General features: G+C 48.4%; 2 protein-coding genes across 2 annotated transcripts; both read left to right on the top strand.

The window, feature by feature from the left end:
- Nucleotides 1-876: 876 nt before the first annotated feature.
- On the top strand, nt 877-6,526 carry marveld2b (MARVEL domain containing 2b; the record flags this gene model as incomplete). The annotated part of the gene is made up of 6 exons (XM_079251182.1): nt 877-2,055; nt 3,732-3,767; nt 3,848-4,026; nt 4,660-4,831; nt 4,909-4,959; nt 6,434-6,526. 6 exons carry the CDS (start codon nt 877-879, stop codon nt 6,524-6,526), a joined length of 1,710 nt encoding a protein of 569 aa, XP_079107308.1.
- A 2,492-nt stretch (nt 6,527-9,018) lies between these two features.
- oclnb (occludin b) lies at nt 9,019-21,324 on the top strand (the record flags this gene model as incomplete). The annotated part of the gene is made up of 8 exons (XM_079251181.1): nt 9,019-9,071; nt 11,670-12,342; nt 16,063-16,224; nt 19,732-19,847; nt 20,061-20,159; nt 20,236-20,407; nt 20,597-20,638; nt 21,226-21,324. The coding sequence occupies 8 exons, from the start codon at nt 9,019-9,021 to the stop codon at nt 21,322-21,324; spliced, it is 1,416 nt and encodes a 471-aa protein (XP_079107307.1).
- Between the last annotated feature and the right edge of the window lie 198 nt (nt 21,325-21,522).

Here is a 21,522-nt window from a genome sequence, read left to right as displayed (position 1 = left end):
CGAGCGGGCAGCGCGCGCCGCGGAACACCTGTTCATCTGCAGGTAGGTAGAAACTCTGATCTTCACTGGAACTCCTGCTGCTGTCCAACACCCTGGATGCGTCCTGGTGGTCCAACTGGTCCACACCTGGTCCCGATCCCACAACTGATCCTGATCCAGAACTGAGTCAGAACTGATCCATTTGGACAGACATTAGACCTGCAGAAAAAGTAAATCTTCTGCTTCATGTGTTGTGATGGATCATAAAGCAACAAGTTTCCTGCTTTTATTCTGATCATTTGGACTGTTTGTTTACTGGCCTCTTTGTTTACTGGAACACAGAATCGAGGGAGTTGGCCAGAAAATGTTTTTGTTGTTGTTTTACAAACATGTAAAATTGTAAATAAAGCATCTGAAGTAAACATCCAACTTTTAGAAATCTGTCGCTGAATATTTGCAGCTTTTTTCTGTCAGTCTAACTTTTAAGCAGATTTTGCTTTTTCTTTAACAGTTTTTTTTATTCTTATAAATAAACCAAATGATTTTATTGTTTTTTTAATTTAAAGAACAGTTTCAGATAAACAACAACAAAACAGATTAACGGTGTTAAAGAGGTTTGGTAGCAGCCGGGACATGCTGACCAATCAGTGTCAATGATGTCATCAGTCTGGATGATGTCATCAGTCAGAACCAGGTCTGGTTCCTGCAGTCAGGACCAGGTCTGGACTCTGGACCACACTGAGACCTGGTCCTCCTCCAGCTGGTCTGGTTCCTGCAGTCAGGACCAGATCTGGACTCTGACCTCCCCAGACTTCTTCTGACATCATGTCCGGTGGGAAGAAAGCGATGATGTCACCATGTGTTTGTTTCCACCAGATCTGTTTGTCGTTTGGAGAGATGACGTCTGTCTCCAGGTTCGACCGGGTGAGGGTGGAACCGCTCTACGACCAGGTCCCTGACCTGCCCCCATCGCCGCCACCCTTACATGGATCGCTGCCTTCCGTCAGCCTAGACCCGCTCCCCCCTCCCCCGCTGCCGGAGCAGGCAGCGGTCGGACCCGAGACCTTCTACCCCCCCAGCGACGCCGAGCCTGCGGAGGAAGACTGTGATGCCATGGACATCAAACCCGTCCACCGCTTTATCCCAGACTCTGTCAAGAACTTCTTCCGTGGAAACAGCGGTAACCATGGCAGCAAGGGGTGGTCCATCCCTCACCCACCTGACTCCCCAACCCCCTCCTCCAGAAAGAGCGCCGCCTGTCACACCACAGCGGGAGTCCCCTGCTCACCCCCCCACTCCGCCCCACCGTCTCCATCGCTCCCTGGGTCCTACCGGGACCCCTACGGGGGCTCTGGAGGAAGCTACACGTCCCAGAAGGAGCGGGATGGACTTCTGCTGGGGGCGGAAGCTCCAGACCTGGCTTCCACCGTTCCAAGTAACCTGTCCTCCCGGACCTACCAGGAGCGGGTGGAGGAGTACCACCAGCGCTACGCCTACATGAAGTCTTGGGCCGGGCTCCTTAGGATCCTGGGGTGCGTTCAGCTGCTCCTTGGAGCCACTGTGTTCGCCTGCGTCTGCGCCTACGTTCATAAGGACAGCGAGTGGTACAACAGGTTCGGATACTCCCAGCCACAGCTGTATGGAGGGGGAGCGTTTGGGCAGGGGGGCAGTCCCTACACCGGTCCGAAGACGCCGTTCGTCCTGGTGGTCGCCGGGTTGGCGTGGATTGTGACGGTTATCCTGGTGGTTCTTGGGATGACCCTGTACTACAGAGCCATCCTCCTAGACTCGTCCTGGTGGCCCCTCACAGAGTGCTCCATCAACCTGGTGCTGGCCCTGCTCTACATGGCAGCAGGGTTTGTCTACGTGAGTGACACGACGCGGGGGGGGCTGTGCTACACGCCGGTCTTCAATAACCCAGCAAATGGTGCGTTCTGCAGAACGGAGGCCGGCCAGACGGCAGCCATCATCTTCCTCTTCACCACCATGGTGCTCTACTTCATCAGCACAGCAGTCTGTCTGAAACTGTGGCGGCACGAAGCAGCGAGGATGAGGAGGGAGGGGCTCGCGCAGGAGGTCTGACTCCAACATGATCAATTATTTCTATATCACTGATCACATCATGATCAATCAAACACATCAAACGCAGCAAGGCTGCTGCGCCGTGTTTCTGGAAATGTTGGCTTTTAGAACAGTAATTCTAGAAACAAGTAATCCTAGAAACAAGTAAAGTAATAATAATGAGTAAAGTTATACTAGGAAGGAGTAAAGTGATCCTAGGAAATAGTAAAGTAATGATAGGAAAGAGTAAAGTAATACTAGGAAAGAATAAAGTAATCCCAAAAATACGTAAAGTAAAACTCAAAAGGAGTAAAGTAATATGGATGACTAAAGTAATACTAGGAAAGAGTAAAGTAATCCCACAAATACATAAAGTAATACTAGTAAGGAGTAAAGTAATACTAGGATTAAGTAAAGTGATCCTAGGAAATAGTAAAGTAATACTAGGAAAGAGTAAAGTAATACTAGGAAAGAGTAAATACTTGGAAAGAGTAAAGTAATCCCACAAATACATAAAGTAATACTAGGAAGGAGTAAGGTAATACTAGGAAGGATTAAAGTAATACTAGGATTAAGGAAAGTGATCCTAGGAAATAGTAAAAAAAAAAAAAAAAAAATACTACAAAAGAGTAAAGTAATGATAGGAAAGAATAAAGTAATACAAGGAAAGAGTAAAGCAATCCCAAAAATACGTAAAGTAAAACTCAAAAGGAGTAAAGTAATATGGATGACTAAAGTAATACTAGGAAAGAGTAAAGTAATCCCACAAATACATAAAGTAATACTAGGAAGGAGTAAGGTAATACTAAGAAAGAGTAAAGTAATCCAAGTTACGAGTAAAGTAATACTAGGAAAGAGGAAAGTAATCCTACAAATACATAAAGTAATACCAGAAAGGAGTAAAGTATTACTACAAATAAATAAATAATACTAAAAAAGAGTAAATTAATCCTCGGAAGGAGTAAAGTAATACTATGAAAGAGTTAAGCAATCTTAGGCACAAATAAGTAATACTATGAAAGAGTAAAGTAATCCTACAAATACATAAAGTAATACTAGCCAGGAGTAAAGTAATACTAGGAAAGAGTAAAGTAATACGAGGAAAGAGTAAAGTAATACGAGGAAAGAGTAAAGTTACATGAAGAAACAGTAAAGTAATACTTGGAAGGAGTAAGTTCATACCAGGAAAGAGTTAAGCAATCCTAGGCACGAATAAGTAATACTAGGAAAGAGTAAAGTAATCCTACAAATACATAAAGTAATACTAGCCAGGAGTAAAGTAATACTAGGAAAGAGTAAAGTAATACGAGGAAAGAGTAAAGTAATACGAGGAAAGAGTAAAGTTACATGAAGAAACAGTAAAGTAATACTTGGAAGGAGTAAGTTCATACCAGGAAAGAGTTAAGCAATCCTAGGCACGAATAAGTAATACTAGGAAAGAGTAAAGTAATCCTACAAATACATAAAGTAATACTAAAATCGCTGCGATGGACTGGCGAGCTGTCCAGGGTGTACCCTGCCTTTCACCCAAAGCCAGCTGGGATAGGCTCCAGATTCCCCGTGACCCTTAATTGGATTAAGCGGTTTAGGAAATGAATGAATGAATGACCGAATGAATACTAAAATCGAGTAAAGTAATACTATGAAGTAGTAAAGTAATAGTATGTCTAATACAAGTGTCCTCCCGCCAGATGAAGACCATCGGATCTTCAGTCCCACTTCCTGTCGTAAGTCTCAGCTTCTGGGATTTTCTCGCTGACACGCTTCATTCCCAGTCCACGCTGACTGCTGGTTTTCCTTCATGCAGCTGGATTCTGCATCCAGATCCTCGCAGCAGACCCCTCTGCCCACCATGCAGCCGGACATCATGGACGCTTCCACCCGGCATCTAGCAGCTCCCATGCTGCCAGTGGAGCCAGAAATTCTCCAGGGACACATCCCGGCCGGACACATCCCCAAACCCATCATCATCGCCGACTACGTGGCGTAAGTCATGAATCCACTGACAGCCTCGGTCTGTGTGACTTGGAAAAAGATAACTCCATTAGGGCACGTTCCCACCAGGAGGTCTGGCTGGGGACAGGTCAGTCCACATTCCTCATGTTCCTGATACCCCGCCTGCCAGGTTGGGGGTGGGGGTGGGGGGGCAGTCAGCTGTGGAAACGCAACAGGACCAACCTGTCCCAGCCCAGACCCAGTACTGGACATCTTTATGTCTTTAAGACGTCTTTACAATCGGATCGTCTGATTGGTTTTTCAGTATTTATAGAGAAGTAAAAGTATCATCTGCATAGAAACAAACTTTTACACTATGCTGTGTAGTAATATTTACCTTAAGGAAACATGGTGACTGTACTGATCCAAGTACAGAACCCCGAGACCTTACGAGCCTGACCTGGTCCCAGAACTCAACGAGCCCGATCCGGTCCCAGGACTCAACGAGCCCGATCCGGTCCCATTCGTCCCAGTAAAGCTTCTGTAACAGAACTTTGCGATCGTTATTCATTCTGGTTGCCACAGTGATGATTGTCGTTCTCCACGTCTGTCCTTGACCACCGCCAGCGTTTCATACCGTCTCGGAGACACATATCCAGCTGCCTTCCTGTCCTGTCCCCACAGGAAGTATCCCAGCATCTGCTCAGACGAGCAGCGGGACCAGTACCGGGCCGTGTTCAACGACCAGCACGCCGAGTACAAGGAGCTCCACGCTGAGGTCCAGGCCATGGCCAGGAGGTTCGAGGAGATGGACGAGATGATGAGGAACCTCCCGTCCAGGCCGTCCAGCCAGATGGTACGGCTCAGGTCCACACGGCACGTCCACACACACTACACGTCCTTCAGCTCAGAAACGTCCCGCTTCTGTTTCAGGAGAAGGATCGGATCAATGGCATCCTGCTGGAATACCAGAGGAAGAAATCTGTAAGTACACACACACACACACACACACACACACACACACACACATCGGAGAGCGTTTAGATCTTCCTCCCATCACTTCGCCCATTTTACCACGATCCGGCGTGGAACGCCACGATGTGGACAGGAACTCCATGCTTCTGTATTTTGGATTATTGATAAATGATTTTATTATGAGAATATGTTTCTGATTATAGATCAGATTTCTTTCACGTCTTTCAGCCCCGCAGCGATTCGCTAGTCTCCAACATTCTTTGTTCGTCTCCTCGGTAATGGCAACACGCGTGTGTCTCAGCTGACCTGGAAACATGGCGGCAATGTTTTTATTTGGTCATTATTAGCTACACTTCCATCCTTCTGTCATCCCTCCTTCCATCCCTCCATCTATCTGTCCATCCTTGTCCATCCTTCCCTCCATCTATCCTTCCCTCCTCCATCCTTCCATCCATCTGTTATCCATCCTTCCCTCCATCTATCCTTCCCTCCTCCATCCTTCCATCCATCTGTTATCCATCCTTCCCTCCATCTATCCTTCCCTCCTCCATCCTTCCATCCATCTGTTATCAATCCTACCCTCCATCTATCCTTCCATTAATCTATCCTACCCTCCATCTATCCTTCCATTCATCTTTACTTCCCTCATCTATCCTTCCCTCTATCTATCCTTCCCTCATCTATCCTTCCCTCCATCTATCCTTCCCTCCTCCATCCTTCCATCCATCTGTTATCAATCCTACCCTCCATCTATCCTTCCAACCATCTATCCTTCCATTAATCTATCCTTCCCTCCATCTATCCTTCCAACCATCTATCCTTCCATTCATCTTTACTTCCCTCATCTATCCTTCCCTCTATCTATCCTTCCCTCATCTATCCTTCCCTCCATCTATCCTTCCATCCTCCATCCTTCCATCCATCTGTTATCAATCCTACCCTCCATCTATCCTTCCAACCATCTATCCTTCCATTCATCTATCCTTCCATTCATCTTTCCTTCCATCCATCTATCCTTCCCTCATCTATCCTTCCATTCATCTATCCTTTACTCATCTATCCTTCCAACCATCTATCCTTCCATTCATCTATCCTTCCATTCATCTTTCCTTCCATCCATCTATCCTTCCCTCAACTATCCTTCCATTCATCTATCCTTTACTCATCTATCCTTCCAACCATCTATCCTTCCATTCATCCATCATTCCATTCATCTATCCTTCCATCCATCTATCCTTCCATTCATCTATCCTTCCATCCATCTATCCTTCCATCCATCTATCCTTCCCTCCATCTATCCTTCCATTCATCCATCCTTCCATTCATCTATCTTTCCATTAATCTATCCTTCCCTTTATCTATGCTTCCCACCATCTATCCTTCCATTCATCTATCTTTTCAACCATCAACCCACCCATCCATCCCTGTATCCCTCCATCTTCTCCCCTCCCTCCTCCATCCCTCCATCCGTGTCTCCCTGCAGGATCCAGGTTATGTGGAGAAGAGGGAACGCTGTGAGTACCTGAAGGGAAAACTGTCTCACATCAAGCAGAAGATTCAGGAATACGACCAGTGATGGACGAACCAATCAGGAGCTTTTCCTCGACGACGGACCCAAACGGCTGGTTGCCTAGGAAACGTTGGTTCCACTGTGGTCAGATGAACGGATTATTACTATATTTGTTGCTTATCAGTCTGTGAGTTCCTGGAAATGAGGAAGATTTTCCAGCATCTGGATTCTGAAGAGCGTCGTGTTCGATCCCGCCGGCAGCGCCAACCACATCCATCTGGATCAGACTGATGAAGATGAATTTTTATTATTGTAGTTTTTTAAAAACGTTTTCATTGGTTTTTGCTGCTTTTTTGGATTTTAGGACAGATTGTTTTATTTGACTTCAGTTTGTTTTAATAAAGTTTTTTTCTCTAAAATCTGTTTTGTTTCTTCGCTTCAACCTTCAAACCAGTTTATAAAGAAAAAGAATGAATTTAAACCAGTTTGAAGTTGAGGATTATAATCCACCTGCAAAATGTCGTGTTGATCCAGGAAATAAGATGTTAAATTATATTTCCAAAAGAAGGGAGCTCGTGTGGAGGGATGGGACTCGTACATGGACCACCGTCTTTTCTTATCTAGATCTGCCCTTAAAACTCGTCCAGATCTCTTCTGTCTTCAGTACCTCAGGAACGGTGGTAACTGTGATGGTCATGTGACCCTCCAGGTGGTCTACGGAGGTTTTCCAGCGTTTCTATCCGTCCAGGAGGTTTACAATCCAGACACAACCTGTAGTGTTTATTCAGAGACTCTAGATGGTAAATCCACCATTATTTATCACATCTTCATCACCATCACCACCATGTTGCTAAGAGACCTCTATTTTCACCTGGACAAGATGATGAAGACACTTCCTGTCAGACTTTCCACCAATCAGAGAGCTTAAACTGACGGTAACGTCCAATCAGGAGCAGCCAAAGATCAACAAGTGATGAGAAAAGCAGGAAAATAATGATCCTCTATGGCTGGAATGAAGACCAGATGTTGGAGGTGGTTTGGTGAGGACAGCAGATAAACAGCAGAAATAAGTGGAAATGATGTAAAGTATGAAGTACGGAGATAGTTTCTGTTTTGTTTGTTTCTTCTCCTGAAAGCTTAAGTCTTGGTTTCTGTGGCTCCACCACAGAATCAGCTGAAACATTTTCCTGAAATAGCTGCTGGTGTTCCTGAAACCTGCCCACAGAACCTGGAGAACTGGTTTCTGTTCAGGTATGTTTGGTCATCTTTTCCAAACAGCGTCAGGTTTCAGGTTTGTTTAAAAGGGGCTGAGCTAGAGGAGGAGCCATGGTTACAATGGCCAACTCTGGAATCTGATTGGATGCTTCAGGTGACAAACAGACCACAACAGGAGGATGGAAGCATCTTGCCAGACCTGCATGAATCACCAGTATCAGCAACTCGTCATCCATTAAACCCAGTTCCATGTGTCTGTACATTTCTACATGAAATTTAGCTAAAATGATGTTAGCATGAAGCTGGAGCAGAAATCATTTCTAGTTTAAATAATGGAGTAAAACATGCGACCAGCATGATGTCACACTCACTGTGATGTAAGACATGTTACAGCTTTCTGGTATTGTCAAGGACATAGAAAAAAAAATAAAAATAAAAAAAAATATATATATATATATATATAAATATATATATATATATATATATATATATATATATATATATATATATATATATATATATATATATATATATATATATATATAAATAAAAAAAATTTATATATATATATATATATATACATATATATATATATACTTCGAACCGGAACTGGTGCTTGCTGTAAGACGAACGGACAGGTTAGACCTGTGTGATCACGTGACGTGATGCACCTGCTGGGGCGTAGGTCTCTTTGTGCCTCCTGAGTGCGAGGCGCGCATAGATGCGGTCGGTCGCGCGCTTGTTTGCGTTTGTTGGTGTTTGAAGACCAGCTTCGTTCTTCAGGTCGGGTTCACACAAAGGTGGGTCCAGTTTTACACTTGAAGTCCGTTTCTGATGAGAAACGTTGTTTTTTCTGTTAAACGCGTCCATGTGAAATATTTCCTGAGTTTCATGAGAAATGACACCTGGGACGATCCAGGTGAGGCGCGCGAGCGTGTCAGCTTCACCTGCTTCTCTTACATCACTGTGTTTCTAGTTTTACTTTGTTTTCATTTTACAGGCTGGAATAAAACGGTAATTTGGAAATTATTTAATATTATCTCATATGTAAGGTTTGGAAACGTTTAAACTATGAGACAGGTAGAGTCGCAGTTTGTTTCACCACAAACACACCTAGAGTTCAGACAGCAGCAGGTCTGAACAGGTCAATATTTAAAGATTCAACAGTGACACGTTTCATCATTAAATGTCACATTTATATGACAGAGCTGTGAGATAAAGTCACTCTGTTCAGGTTGCTTCTACATCCTCCTCCATGTGGTGCTGCCAGTCCTCTCTGCTCCACATTTCTCTCACATTTCTAAATGTTTGTCTTTCAGCAGGTAGAACATCAGAGTTCCAGCATGCCGCGCCACAAACACAGCAGCAACCTGTACCCGCCCAGTGGCAGCAAACAGTGAGTTGACTCATTTATTCTGATTCTGACAGTCTGTTTACTTTAGATCAGAAATCTGAAGAAATTCTGGGAAAATCTTCCTGCAGCAGTCAGGCGGTGCGCAGATCAGCCACAATTCAATGCAACCCAGATTCTTCAACAGTTTGTGTCAAATGTAAAGAAAAGCAGAATCTCATCAGGTCATATTAGATAAACAACATGGCAGAAGATGAAACTGAGACGTTTCTGCAACACATCCGTGAAACTCATCAGGAGTTACAAAAGGCTGAAATGTAGGCCTACATGAGAAACAAATGGAACATTTACTGGTTTAACTGGGAAAAGGTCAGTAATAAGACTGAAAGGAGCATTTCAGAGAAGAAGAGTCTCACCTGGAAAGACCGACAGAGCTTTGCCAATCTGACACAAACTGGATCTTAAATTATAAAAAATGTTTCTCAGACTTTTGAAAACCCCACCATGTACAGAAGATTAAGAGAATTATAGTTAGTATTATATAATGTATAATATTTTGATGGTGACTAGTCAGGTTTTTTAAAATTCATTAGTTGGATAGTCGTCACATCATCCTGATATCATCCATAATGGAATGAAATACTTTATTTCCAAATGGAAACAGTAAAATGTGCATGAAATGTTATTTGTATAATGTGGTATTTTCTGCATCGTTTTGTTGCACCAAAAGCTATCTGCAAAGAATCTAACTAGCAAAGAAATGGTTTCTAAACTTTGATCGCCATCTTACTTCTCTTTACTCAACAGCAGCTAGCTGCAGCTAGCCTCAGGTTTAGCTTCCTTTACTTTACCCAACAGCAGCTAGCTTCAGCTAGCATCATGTTTAGATTTCTTTATCCAAAAGCACCTAGCTACAGATAGCCTCAAGTTAGCTTCCTTTACCCAACAGCAGCCAGCTGCATATAGCCTAAGGTTTAGCTTCCTGTACTTTACCCAACAGCAGCTATCTGCAGATAGCCTAAGGTTTAGCTTCCTGTACTTTACCTAACAGCAGCTAGCTGCAGTTAGCCTAAGGTTTAGCTTCCTGTACTTTACCCAACAGCAGCTAGCTGCAATTAGCCTCAGGTTTAGCTTCCTGTACCTTACCCAACAGCAGCTAGCTGCAGCTAGCCTCAGGTTTAGCTTCCTGTACCTTACCCAACAGCAGCTAGCTGCAGCTAGCCTCAGGTTTAGCTTCCTTTACTTTACCCAACAGCAGCTAGCTTCAGCTAGCATCATGTTTAGATTTCTTTATCCAAAATCACCTAGCTACAGATAGCCTCAAGTTTAGCTTCCTTTACCCAACAGCAGCCAGCTGCATATAGCCTAAGGTTTAGCTTCCTGTACTTTACCTAACAGCAGCAAGCTGCAGTTAGCCTAAGGTTTAGCTTCCTGTACTTTACCCAACAGCAGCTAGCTGCATATAGCCTCAGGTTTAGCTTCCTGTACTTTACCTAACAGCAGCTAGCTGCAGCTAGCCTCAGGTTTAGCTTCCTGTACCTTACCCAACAGCAGCTAGCTTCAGATAGCCTCAGGTTTAGATTTCTTTATCCAAAAGCACCTAGCTACAGATAGCCTCAAGTTTAGCTTCCTTTACCCAACAGCAGCCAGCTGCATATAGCCTAAGGTTTAGCTTCCTGTACTTTACCCAGCAGCAGCTAGCTGCATATAGCCTCAGGTTTAGCTTCCTGTACCTTACCCAACAGCAGCTAGCTGCATATAGCCTCAGGTTTAGCTTCCTTTACTTTACCCAACAGCAGCTAGCTTCAGCTAGCATCATGTTTAGATTTCTTTATCCAAAATCACCTAGCTACAGATAGCCTCAAGTTTAGCTTCCTTTACCCAACAGCAGCCAGCTGCATATAGCCTAAGGTTTAGCTTCCTGTACTTTACCCAATAGCTGCTAGCTGCAGATAGCCTAAGGTTTACCTTCCTGTACTCGACCCAACAGCAGCTAGCTGCATATAGCCTCAGGTTTAGCTTCCTGTACTTTACCTAACAGCAGCTAGCTTCAGATAGCCTCAGGTTTAGCTTCCTGTACCTTACCCAACAGCAGCTAGCTTCAGATAGCCTCAGGTTTAGCTTCCTGTACCTTATCCAACAGCAGCTAGCTGCATCTAGCCTAAGGTTTAGCTTCCTGTACTTTACCAAACAGCAGCTAGCTGCGGTTAGCCTCAGGTTTAGAAGATGAGTTAATGTTTTCCATCAAATGGTAAAATAGTGCTGTATATGCTCTATGCTTTACATCAGCGGTCATCAATCTGGTCCTCAAGCGCTACCATCCTGTAGGTTTTAGTGTTTCTCTGCTACAACGCACTTGATTTAAATGAAAATGTTCTCGAACAACTTGTCATCTTCTGCATCTGCCTGTAAATATGAGGGGAAACACTAAAATCTGCAGGATGGAAACTCTTGAGGACCGGAGTTGGAGACCCCTGGTTTACATCATGTCTCCATAGATGTTAGGTGTGTGTGTGTGTGTGTGTGTGTGTGTGTGTGTGTGTGTGTGTGTGTGTGTGTGTGTGTGTAATATAGTCCGTTAGCTGTGTCAGATCTGATTGGGTGCTCTTTAAACGAATTTAACCATTTCCTGTTCTTCTGCAGACACAGCAGCAAACATCGACACAGTGAGCTGGTCTCCAACCCGGCCTTGTCCTACTACCCACAAAACAAGGAGCTTCTCTTCTACCGCTGGACTTCGCCACCAGGGGTCATGAAGATCCTCTGCATCATCATCGTCATCATGTGCGTGGCTGTGTTTGCCTGTGTGGCCTCCACTTTGGCCTGGGACTATGACATGAGCGTGATGGGAGGTGGAATAGGTATTCCAGGTTATGGCGGCTCCTACGGAGGATCGTACGGAGGATCGTACGGCGGCTCTTATAGCGGCGGTGTGGGTGGCAGCGGTTCCTATGGTTACAACTATGGAGGAGCACAAATGGATCCCAAAACTGGGAAAGGCTTTATCATCGCCATCGCCGCCATCACCTTCATCGCCACACTGGTCATCTTCATCCTGGTGATTTCGAGGCAGGCCGCGTCCCGTTCCACGTCTTTCTACCTGGCGGCCATCATCATCAGCGCCATCTTAGCTATTCTGATGCTAATCGCCACCATCGTGTACCTGGTGGCAGTGAACCCGACCGCTCAGTCCTCCGGATCCATGATGTACAACCAGATCTACCAGCTGTGTGCACAGTACCAGAACCAGAACCAAGCTCAGGGTATCTTCCTCAACCAGTACCTCTACCACTACTGCGTGGTGGAGCCCCAGGAGGTGAGAGTCATTTCCCCCTTTCTCCTCTTCTATCTCTTCTATTTACTATCTCCTTTATTTTCCCATTTCCTCGTCTTTTCCTTTTTCATCTTTCTCATGTTTTTTGTCTCGATGTTCAGGTTTTCATTATTATTCAGAGTTTAAAACAAAATGTTTGAATAAAGTGAAATACTGTATTTACTCCAGATAATGTCCTCGGCTCAACTGCAGCTCCTTGTCCTCATATCTGTCGTGTCAATGTCACGTCTCCGTCACGTCTCCGTCACGTCTCCGTCACGTCTCCGTCACGTCTCCGTCACGTCTCTGTCATGTCTCCATAATCTCTACGTCATGTCTCCGTCAGGTCTCGTCACATCTCCGTCACGTCTCTGTCATGTCTCCATAATCTCTACGTCATGTCTCCGTCAGGTCTCGTCACGTCTCCGTCACGTCTCTGTCATGTCTCCATAATCTCTACGTCATGTCTCCGTCACGTCTCCGTCATGTCTCCATAATCTCTACGTCATGTCTCCATAATCTCTACGTCATGTCTCCGTCATGTCTCCGTCACGTCTCTGTCATGTCTCCGTCACGTCTCTGTCATGTCTCCATAATCTCTACGTCAGGTCTCCGTCAGGTCTCCGTCAGGTCTCCGTCAGGTCTCTGTCAGGTCTCTGTCAGGTCTCCGTCATGTCTCCATAATCTCTACGTCAGGTCTCTGTCACGTCTCTGTCAGGTCTCTGTCATGTCTCCGTCAGGTCTCCATAATCTCTATGTCATGTCTCTGTCAGGTCTCTGTCAGGTCTCTGTCATGTCTCTGTCATGTCTCTGTCATGTCTCTGTCATGTCTCTGTCAGGTCTCTGTCAGGTCTCCGTCATGTCTCCATAATCTCTACGTCAGGTCTCTGTCAGGTCTCTGTCAGGTCTCTGTCATGTCTCCGTCAGGTCTCCGTCAGGTCTCCATAATCTCTATGTCATGTCTCTGTCATGTCTCTGTCAGGTCTCTGTCAGGTCTCTGTCAGGTCTCTGTCATGTCTCCGTCATGTCTCTGTCATGTCTCTGTCACGTCTCCGTCAGGTCTCTGTCAGGTCTCTGTCAGGTCTCTGTCAGGTCTCTGTCAGGTCTCTGTCAGGTCTCTGTCACGTCTCCGTCATGTCTCCATAATCTCTACGTCATGTCTCTGTCAGGTCTCTGTCAGGTCTCTGTCAGGTCTCTGTCATGTCTCTGTCATGTCTCCGTCAGGTCTCCGTCAGGTCTCCATAATCTCTATGTCATGTCTCTGTCATGTCTCTGTCATGTCTCTGTCAGGTCTCTGTCAGGTCTCTGTCATGTCTCTGTCATGTCTCCGTCATGTCTCTGTCAGGTCTCCGTCAGGTCTCCGTCAGGTCTCCGTCAGGTCTCTGTCACGTCTCTGTCACGTCTCCGTCATGTCTCCATAATCTCTACGTCATGTCTCCGTCAGGTCTCTGTCAGGTCTCTGTCATGTCTCCGTCAGGTCTCCGTCATGTCTGTCACGTCTCCGTCACGTCTCCGTCACGTCTCTGTCTGGTCTCCGTCAGGTCTCCGTCACGTCTCTGTCACGTCTCCGTCATGTCTGTCACGTCTCCGTCACGTCTCCGTCACGTCTCTGTCTGGTCTCCGTCAGGTCTCCGTCACGTCTCCATAATCTCTACGTCATGTCTGCGTCATGTCTCCGTCAGGTCTCCGTCAGGTCTCCGTCAGGTCTCCGTCAGGTCTCCGTCACGTCTCCGTCACGTCTCCGTCACGTCTACGTCATGTCTCCGTCACGTCTCCGTCATGTCTCCATAATCTCTACGTCATGTCTCCGTCAGGTCTCCGTCAGGTCTCCGTCATGTCTCCGTCATGTCTCCGTCATGTCTCTGTCATGTCTCTGTCAGGTCTCTGTCAGGTCTCTGTCTGGTCTCCGTCATGTCTCCATAATCTTTACGTCATGTCTCCGTCATGTCTCCGTCATGTCTCCGTCAGGTCTCCGTCAGGTCTCTGTCATGTCTCTGTCATGTCTCCGTCACGTCTCCATGACGTCTCCGTCACGTCTCCATGACGTCTCCGTCACGTCTCCATAATCTCTACGTCATGTCTCCGTCAGGTCTCCGTCAGGTCTCCGTCACGTCTCCATAATCTCTACGTCATGTCTCCGTCAGGTCTCCATAATCTCTACGTCATGTCTCCGTCAGGTCTCCGTCAGGTCTCCGTCACGTCTCCGTCATGTCTCCATAATCTCTACGTCATGTCTCCGTCAGGTCTCTGTCAGGTCTCTGTCTGGTCTCTGTCTGGTCTCCGTCATGTCCGTCAGGTCTCTGTCTGGTCTCTGTCTGGTCTCTGTCTGGTCTCCGTCATGTCCGTCAGGTCTCCGTCAGGTCTCCGTCACGTCTCCATAATCTCTCCGTCATGTCTCCATAATCTCTACGTCATGTCTACGTCATGTCTACGTCATGTCTCCGTCATGTCTGTCAGGTCTCCGTCATGTCTCCGTCATGTCTCCATCATGTCTCCGTCACGTCTCCGTCACGTCTCCATAATCTCTACGTCACGTCTCCGTCATGTCTGTCAGGTCTCCATCATGTCTCCGTCAGGTCTCCGTCATGTCTGTCAGGTCTCCGTCAGGTCTCCGTCATGTCTGTCAGGTCTCTGTCAGGTCTCTGTCATGTCTCCGTCACGTCTCCGTCACGTCTCCATAATCTCTACGTCATGTCTCCGTCAGGTCTCCGTCAGGTCTCCGTCACGTCTCCGTCACGTCTCCGTAATCTCTACGTCATGTCTCCGTCATGTCTCCGTCATGTCTCTGTCTGGTCTCCGTCATGTCTCCGTCAGGTCTCCGTCACGTCTCCGTCACGTCTCCATAATCTCTACGTCATGTCTCCGTCAGGTCTCCGTCAGGTCTCCGTCACGTCTCCGTCACGTCTCCGTAATCTCTACGTCATGTCTCCGTCATGTCTCCGTCATGTCTCTGTCTGGTCTCCGTCATGTCTCCGTCAGGTCTCCGTCATGTCTCCGTCACGTCTCCGTCACGTCTCCATAATCTCTACGTCATGTCTCCGTCATGTCTCTGTCTGGTCTCTGTCTGGTCTCTGTCAGGTCTCCGTCACGTCTCCGTCACGTCTCCGTCACGTCTCTGTCAGGTCTCTGTCAGGTCTCTGTCAGGTCTCCGTCAGGTCTCTGTCATGTCTCTGTCAGGTCTCTGTCAGGTCTCCGTCACGTCTCCGTCAGGTCTCCGTCACGTCTCCGTCACGTCTCCGTCAGGTCTCCGTCACGTCTCCGTCACGTCTCCCTCATGTCTCCGTCAGGTCTCCGTCATGTCTCCGTCAGGTCTCCGTCATGTCTCCATCAGGTCTCCGTCATGTCTGTCAGGTCTCCGTCATGTCTGTCAGGTCTCCGTCATGTCTGTCAGGTCTCTGTCAGGTCTCCGTCATGTCTGTCAGGTCTCTGTCAGGTCTCCGTCACGTCTCCGTCACGTCTCCGTCACGTCTCCGTCAGGTCTCCGTCATGTCTCCGTCAGGTCTCCGTCATGTCTGTCAGGTCTCTGTCAGGTCTCCGTCATGTCTGTCAGGTCTCTGTCAGGTCTCCGTCAGGTCTCCGTAATCTCTACGTCATGTCCCTATTATCGCTATGTCTCCATCGTATCTATCCTGTATGCATGTATGTATAATATAGAAAATATATATCATGTTTATTTGTAAGTCGGAGTTCCTCCTCATGCTGACGTGAACCTGTCTCCTGCAGGCCATCGCCATTGTCCTGGGCTTCCTGGTGTTTGTGGGTCTCATCATCTTACTGGTGTTTGCGGTGAAGACTCGCTCTCTGATCAGGCGCTACGGCAACGAACGAATCCTCTGGGAGGAGATGAAGGTTTTCAGCGGGGGCCGTAACAGCATCGGAGAGTGGGTGGGTCTCTGAACAAACGATAAATACCAACTAAAAACCTTTTAGAGGTTAAAAGTCTTTCATGGAAACCTGTGTATAAACATATCTGGAGATCATGTCTGAAGCTGATTCATCCAGACGTTCCGTAAACACCAAGTTTCCTAGAAGTACTTTGAATGTTCTCATTCCTGCAAATGTCTGACGGACACTCCTGTTTCTGGGAACCTTAAACACTTTATGGTGTGCCACCTGAAACGTGGAAATACGAGTTTTTATCTGGACAGTTGTTTACAATAAGCTTTAAACACACACACACACACACACACACACACACTAACACACACACACACACACACACACACACACACACACACACACACACACACACACACATTAACTTTAGAACTAGAACACCACTGGATCTGCCGGCGGGGTGTATTTAACCCTCCGATGCAACGTGTCCACTACAGTATACGCCTATTTAGAGGCTCTTTTATCGTATATTTATAAGTCAGGATGGAATATTTAGTCAGCAACCCCCCCCCCCCCCCCCCCCCAACCAGAAATGTCATATAGACACGTACATGTTATCACCAGGTTTACCTCAGTAGGAAATGGACAAGAAAATTATTTGTCCATTTTATAGAATATTTTTATTATATAAATATGGTACTATATTTAATGCAGAGGAAAATATTCTGTAAAAAAAAAAAAACCCAACAAAGGTGGCGTTATGTAATAATTCATGACAAAGTTCCACCCTGCCCGACGCGACCGGACATTCCTAAAGGAGCAGATGTCGAGTCGGCTTTTATTCTCCTGGAAGCCAAGACATGAGTGATGAAGATGAGGAAAGGTTCGGTCCCTGGTGATCGCTGTTGTTTCTCCAAAGTTCTGCCAGAAATAAATCCTGTTTTCTTCTTCTGGTTGGTCGTCATGCTGCTTCATCTGTTCATACGTTCATTTTACGTCATTTTAGCCTCAGAATCTGACAGCTGAGGCTGAAAACGTCACGTCTGCGTGGAAACGTCACGTCTGCGTGGAAACGTCACGTCTCCGTGGAAACGTCACGTCTGCATGTACATGATGTAGTTTTATAGTCGCGTAGAAAACCAAAACCAGACCTCCACCAATCGGCTCATTTCCAGCAGATTTTCTGGTCCCACATTCATCTCATATGGATCCACCATCAGATTCTAGATCTGTTGAGTTTCTTGGCTACATTGTGATGTTCTGGCTGTTTCGGATCCAGATGTTCCGGTTTTTGTGTAAAGTTGCAGACAGACGGATGGGTGGAAATAAACCAAAGCTACTGAAACACGGTGGTTCCTCATGTCCCCGGCCCTCCTGCTGGTCTGTCAGGACCAGGTCAGTCCGTCGGGACCACGTCGGGACCAGGTCAGTCCGTCGGGACCAGGTCAGGACCAGGTCAGTCCGTCGGGACCAGGTCAGGACCAGGTCAGTCCGTCGGGACCAGGTCAGTCCGTCGGGACCAGGTCAGGACCAGGTCAGTCCGTCGGGACCAGGTCAGTCCGTCGGGACCAGGTCAGGACCAGGTCAGTCCGTCGGGACCAGGTCAGGACCAGGTCAGTCCGTCGGGACCAGGTCAGTCCGTCGGGACCAGGTCAGGACCAGGTCAGTCCGTCGGGACCAGGTCAGGACCAGGTCAGGACCAGGTCGGGACCAGGTCGGGACCAGGTCAGTCCGTCGGGACCAGGTCAGTCCGTCGGGACCACGTCAGGACCAGGTCAGTCCGTCGGGACCAGGTCAGGACCAGGTCAGTCCGTCGGGACCAGGTCAGGACCAGGTCAGTCCGTCGGGACCAGGTCAGGACCAGGTCAGTCCGTCGGGACCAGGTCAGTCCGTCGGGACCAGGTCAGGACCAGGTCAGTCCGTCGGGACCAGGTCGGGACCAGGTCGGGACCAGGTCGGGACCAGGTCAGTCCGTCGGGACCAGGTCAGTCCGTCGGGACCAGGTCAGGACCAGGTCAGTCCGTCGGGACCAGGTCAGTTCGTCGGGACCAGGTCAGGACCAGGTCAGTCCGTCGGGACCAGGTCAGGACCAGGTCAGTCCGTCGGGACCAGGTCAGTCCGTCGGGACCAGGTCAGTCCGTCGGGACCAGGTCAGGACCAGGTCGGGACCAGGTCGGGACCAGGTCAGGACCAGGTCAGGACCAGGTCAGTCCGTCGGGACCAGGTCAGTCCGTCGGGACCAGGTCAGTCCGTCGGGACCAGGTCAGGACCAGGTCAGTCCGTCGGGACCAGGTCAGTCCGTCGGGACCAGGTCAGGACCAGGTCAGTCCGTCGGGACCAGGTCAGTCCGTCGGGACCAGGTCAGGACCAGGTCAGTCCGTCGGGACCAGGTCGGGACCAGGTCGGGACCAGGTCAGGACCAGGTCAGGACCAGGTCAGTCCGTCGGGACCAGGTCAGTCCGTCGGGACCAGGTCGGGACCAGGTCAGGACCAGGTCAGTCCGTCGGGACCAGGTCGGGACCAGGTCGGGACCAGGTCGGGACCAGGTCAGGACCAGGTCAGTCCGTCGGGACCAGGTCGGGACCAGGTCGGGACCAGGTCGGGACCAGGTCGGGACCAGGTCGGGACCAGGTCGGGACCAGGTCAGTCCGTCGGGACCAGGTCGGGACCAGGTCAGTCCGTCGGGACCAGGTCGGGACCAGGTCAGTCCGTCGGGACCAGGTCGGGACCAGGTCGGGACCAGGTCAGTCCGTCGGGACCAGGTCAGGACCCTCTGTGGATACAATCGTGCATGCAGGAGTGTGTTTGTGTGTGAAAGTGGAGCCAGAAAGCCGTCAGGTTGGTTTCGTCTGTAGTTTCTGGGTGTGGTCACTTTGGTTTCTATCTCCACGTCGACCTGCGATCCTCCTCACATTTCCTCACCTGACTTTTTTTTTTCCCAGCGGCTCTGAAACGGTTTCAGAGCCGCTGTTGATGGTGGTGATGGTATCTGAGGCATTCAGACGTTCCGGATGGACCGGCAGAACCGGTCGGCGCTGGTGGAGCGCGGGCTAAAACCCGCGGTTGTTCTACGTTCTTCTGACTTGAAGCGGGAGATCGGGTACCTGTCAATCAAAAGGACACGCCCCTAAATATGCCAAACTTCCAGATTAAATTACTTTTAAACGGACAAGTTAGAAAAAAATTTACTCCCCTCACAGTTGTCATGAAGGTAAACCTGACCTATTAAACCTAAAATGGATTTTTGTACCAGGCTGTAAACATGTTTATTCCTGCTGTAAACATGTTTATTCCTGTTGTGAAGTTGGTCTTTTTAACATGGGAGTCTATGGGGATTTGCTCTGTTTTGCAGCCCCTAGTGGATGAAGGGGGAACTGCAGGTTTATGCACTTCAGCTTCACTTTTAGCCGCCGGAAGTTGCTGATTGGTCGCAGCAGACAGATTAAAGCCTGAAGATGACATGAAGGACGTAGAAATGTCCTCAGATGACTTTCAGACGCCTCAAAACGTCCCGTTTGCTCCAACCGTTTAAACCGCTTCATCTTCTCTCTGCAGGTGAAGAACGTCTCCGGAGAACCGGAGATGATGGTCAACGACTACAACGACCAAGTCGGGGGGTCCAGGGACTACCTGGACCAGCTGGACCACAACAAGCCGTTGTACCTGCCGGGGTAAGATCCGCAGGTTTCTGAAGGATTTAAATTGTAACAACTTTCCGACCAATCAGAGGGCTTCGTTTGAAACATGAAAGCATTAAAATGTCTAAAATAGAAACGATAAAATGTGAGGATTGAAAGTTCCTTCCAGCGGCTTGGAGGGCAGAACCGGGTCGGTTCCATCAGGGAGAACTTTCAGAACTCACTAAAACCTCCGGGTGCTTGCAGGGACATCAGCAGCTCGGTGGGGGGGATGAAGTCCAGGATGAGGGACTACGACCCTGGTCTAGAGTCTGGAGACGACCTGGAGGACCAGGACTTCAGTGTGTGAGTTAAGTTCTGGATCAGAAGTGGTGCCTATCCGCCTGGTTCTGGTTCTGATGGTTCTGGTTCTGCTCTGCAGCCTGTTTCCGCCCATCGTAGACGAGCAGGAGCGTCTGAGCTACAAGATGGAGTTCGACCGGGATCACCTGGAGTACAAGGGCCTGCAGGTGGAGCTGGACCAGATCAACCAGGACCTGGCCGACCTGGACAGAGAACTGGACCGGCACCCCGAGGGCAGTCCACAGTTCCTGGTGAGTTCAGCTGGTCCGGAAGGGTCCATCAAAAACTGAACCACTTCCAGGTTTTACTGATGCAGCTGCAAGGAAAGTAAACCTGGACCAGGACCCGGCCCAGGATCCGGCCGAGGGTCCTGAAACAGTCAAGAAGCGGTCCAGACTGAGTTGCTTCTCAGAGACCTGATCATGTGGTTTCTGTTCCAGGACGCCTTGAATGAGTACAACAAGCTGAAGAACCTGAAGAAGGTGAGAACCTCCGTCCTCATGAAACACCTCCTCTGGTCTGGATCTGGTCCTGAGACGGTCTACGGGACTCTGGTCTGGATCTGGTCCTGAGACGGTCTACGGGACTCTGGTCTGGATCTGGTCCTGAGACGGTCTACGGGACTCTGGTCTGGATCTGGTCCTGAGACGGTCTACGGGACTCTGGTCTGGATCTGGTCCTGAGACGGTCTACGGGACTCTGGTCTGGATCTGGTCCTGAGACGGTCTACGGGACTCTGGTCTGGATCTGGTCCTGAGACGGTCTACGGGACTCTGGTCTGGATCTGGTCCTGAGACGGTCTACGGGACTCTGGTCTGGATCTGGTCCTGAGACGGTCTACGGGACTCTGGTCTGGATCTGGTCCTGAGACGGTCTATGGGACTGGGATCTGGTCCTGAGACGTCTACAGGACTCTGGTCTGGATCTGGTCCTGAGACGGTCTACGGGACTGGGATCAGGTTTAGCGGGGGGTTTGGGCTGAATCTGGGTTTAATGGATCCAGAAGGGTTTTAGAAGCGGACCTCGCTGGTCCGGGTCCTCCAGGTCTCATGTCTGCGTTCTTCTGCAGTCTGCAGATTATCAGGCCATGAAGAAGAAGTCCAGGTACCTGCGATCCAAACTGTCCCACATCAAGAAGAAGATCAGCGAGTACGACCGGCGGGCCTGAAGCTCCAGCTGTGTGACGTTCAGGAAAACCCGGAAAACTGAAGACCAGTCTCCTGTTCAGGTTTTATTCAGGAGGAAAAAGGTGTTTTTCTGTCGCGGCAGGTTTTCCTAAACCTTCCGGGGAGCGTCGCGACGAGCCGTTCAGAAGAACCGACGTGTAAAAATGTATTTAGTCTGACCAGTTGTTAGAAAATGAGCT

Source organism: Telmatherina bonti, assembly GCF_933228915.1.
Source record: "Telmatherina bonti genome assembly, chromosome: 13".
Lineage (NCBI taxonomy): Eukaryota > Metazoa > Chordata > Actinopteri > Atheriniformes > Telmatherinidae > Telmatherina > Telmatherina bonti.
This window is presented reverse-complemented; position numbering and strand designations above follow the sequence as displayed.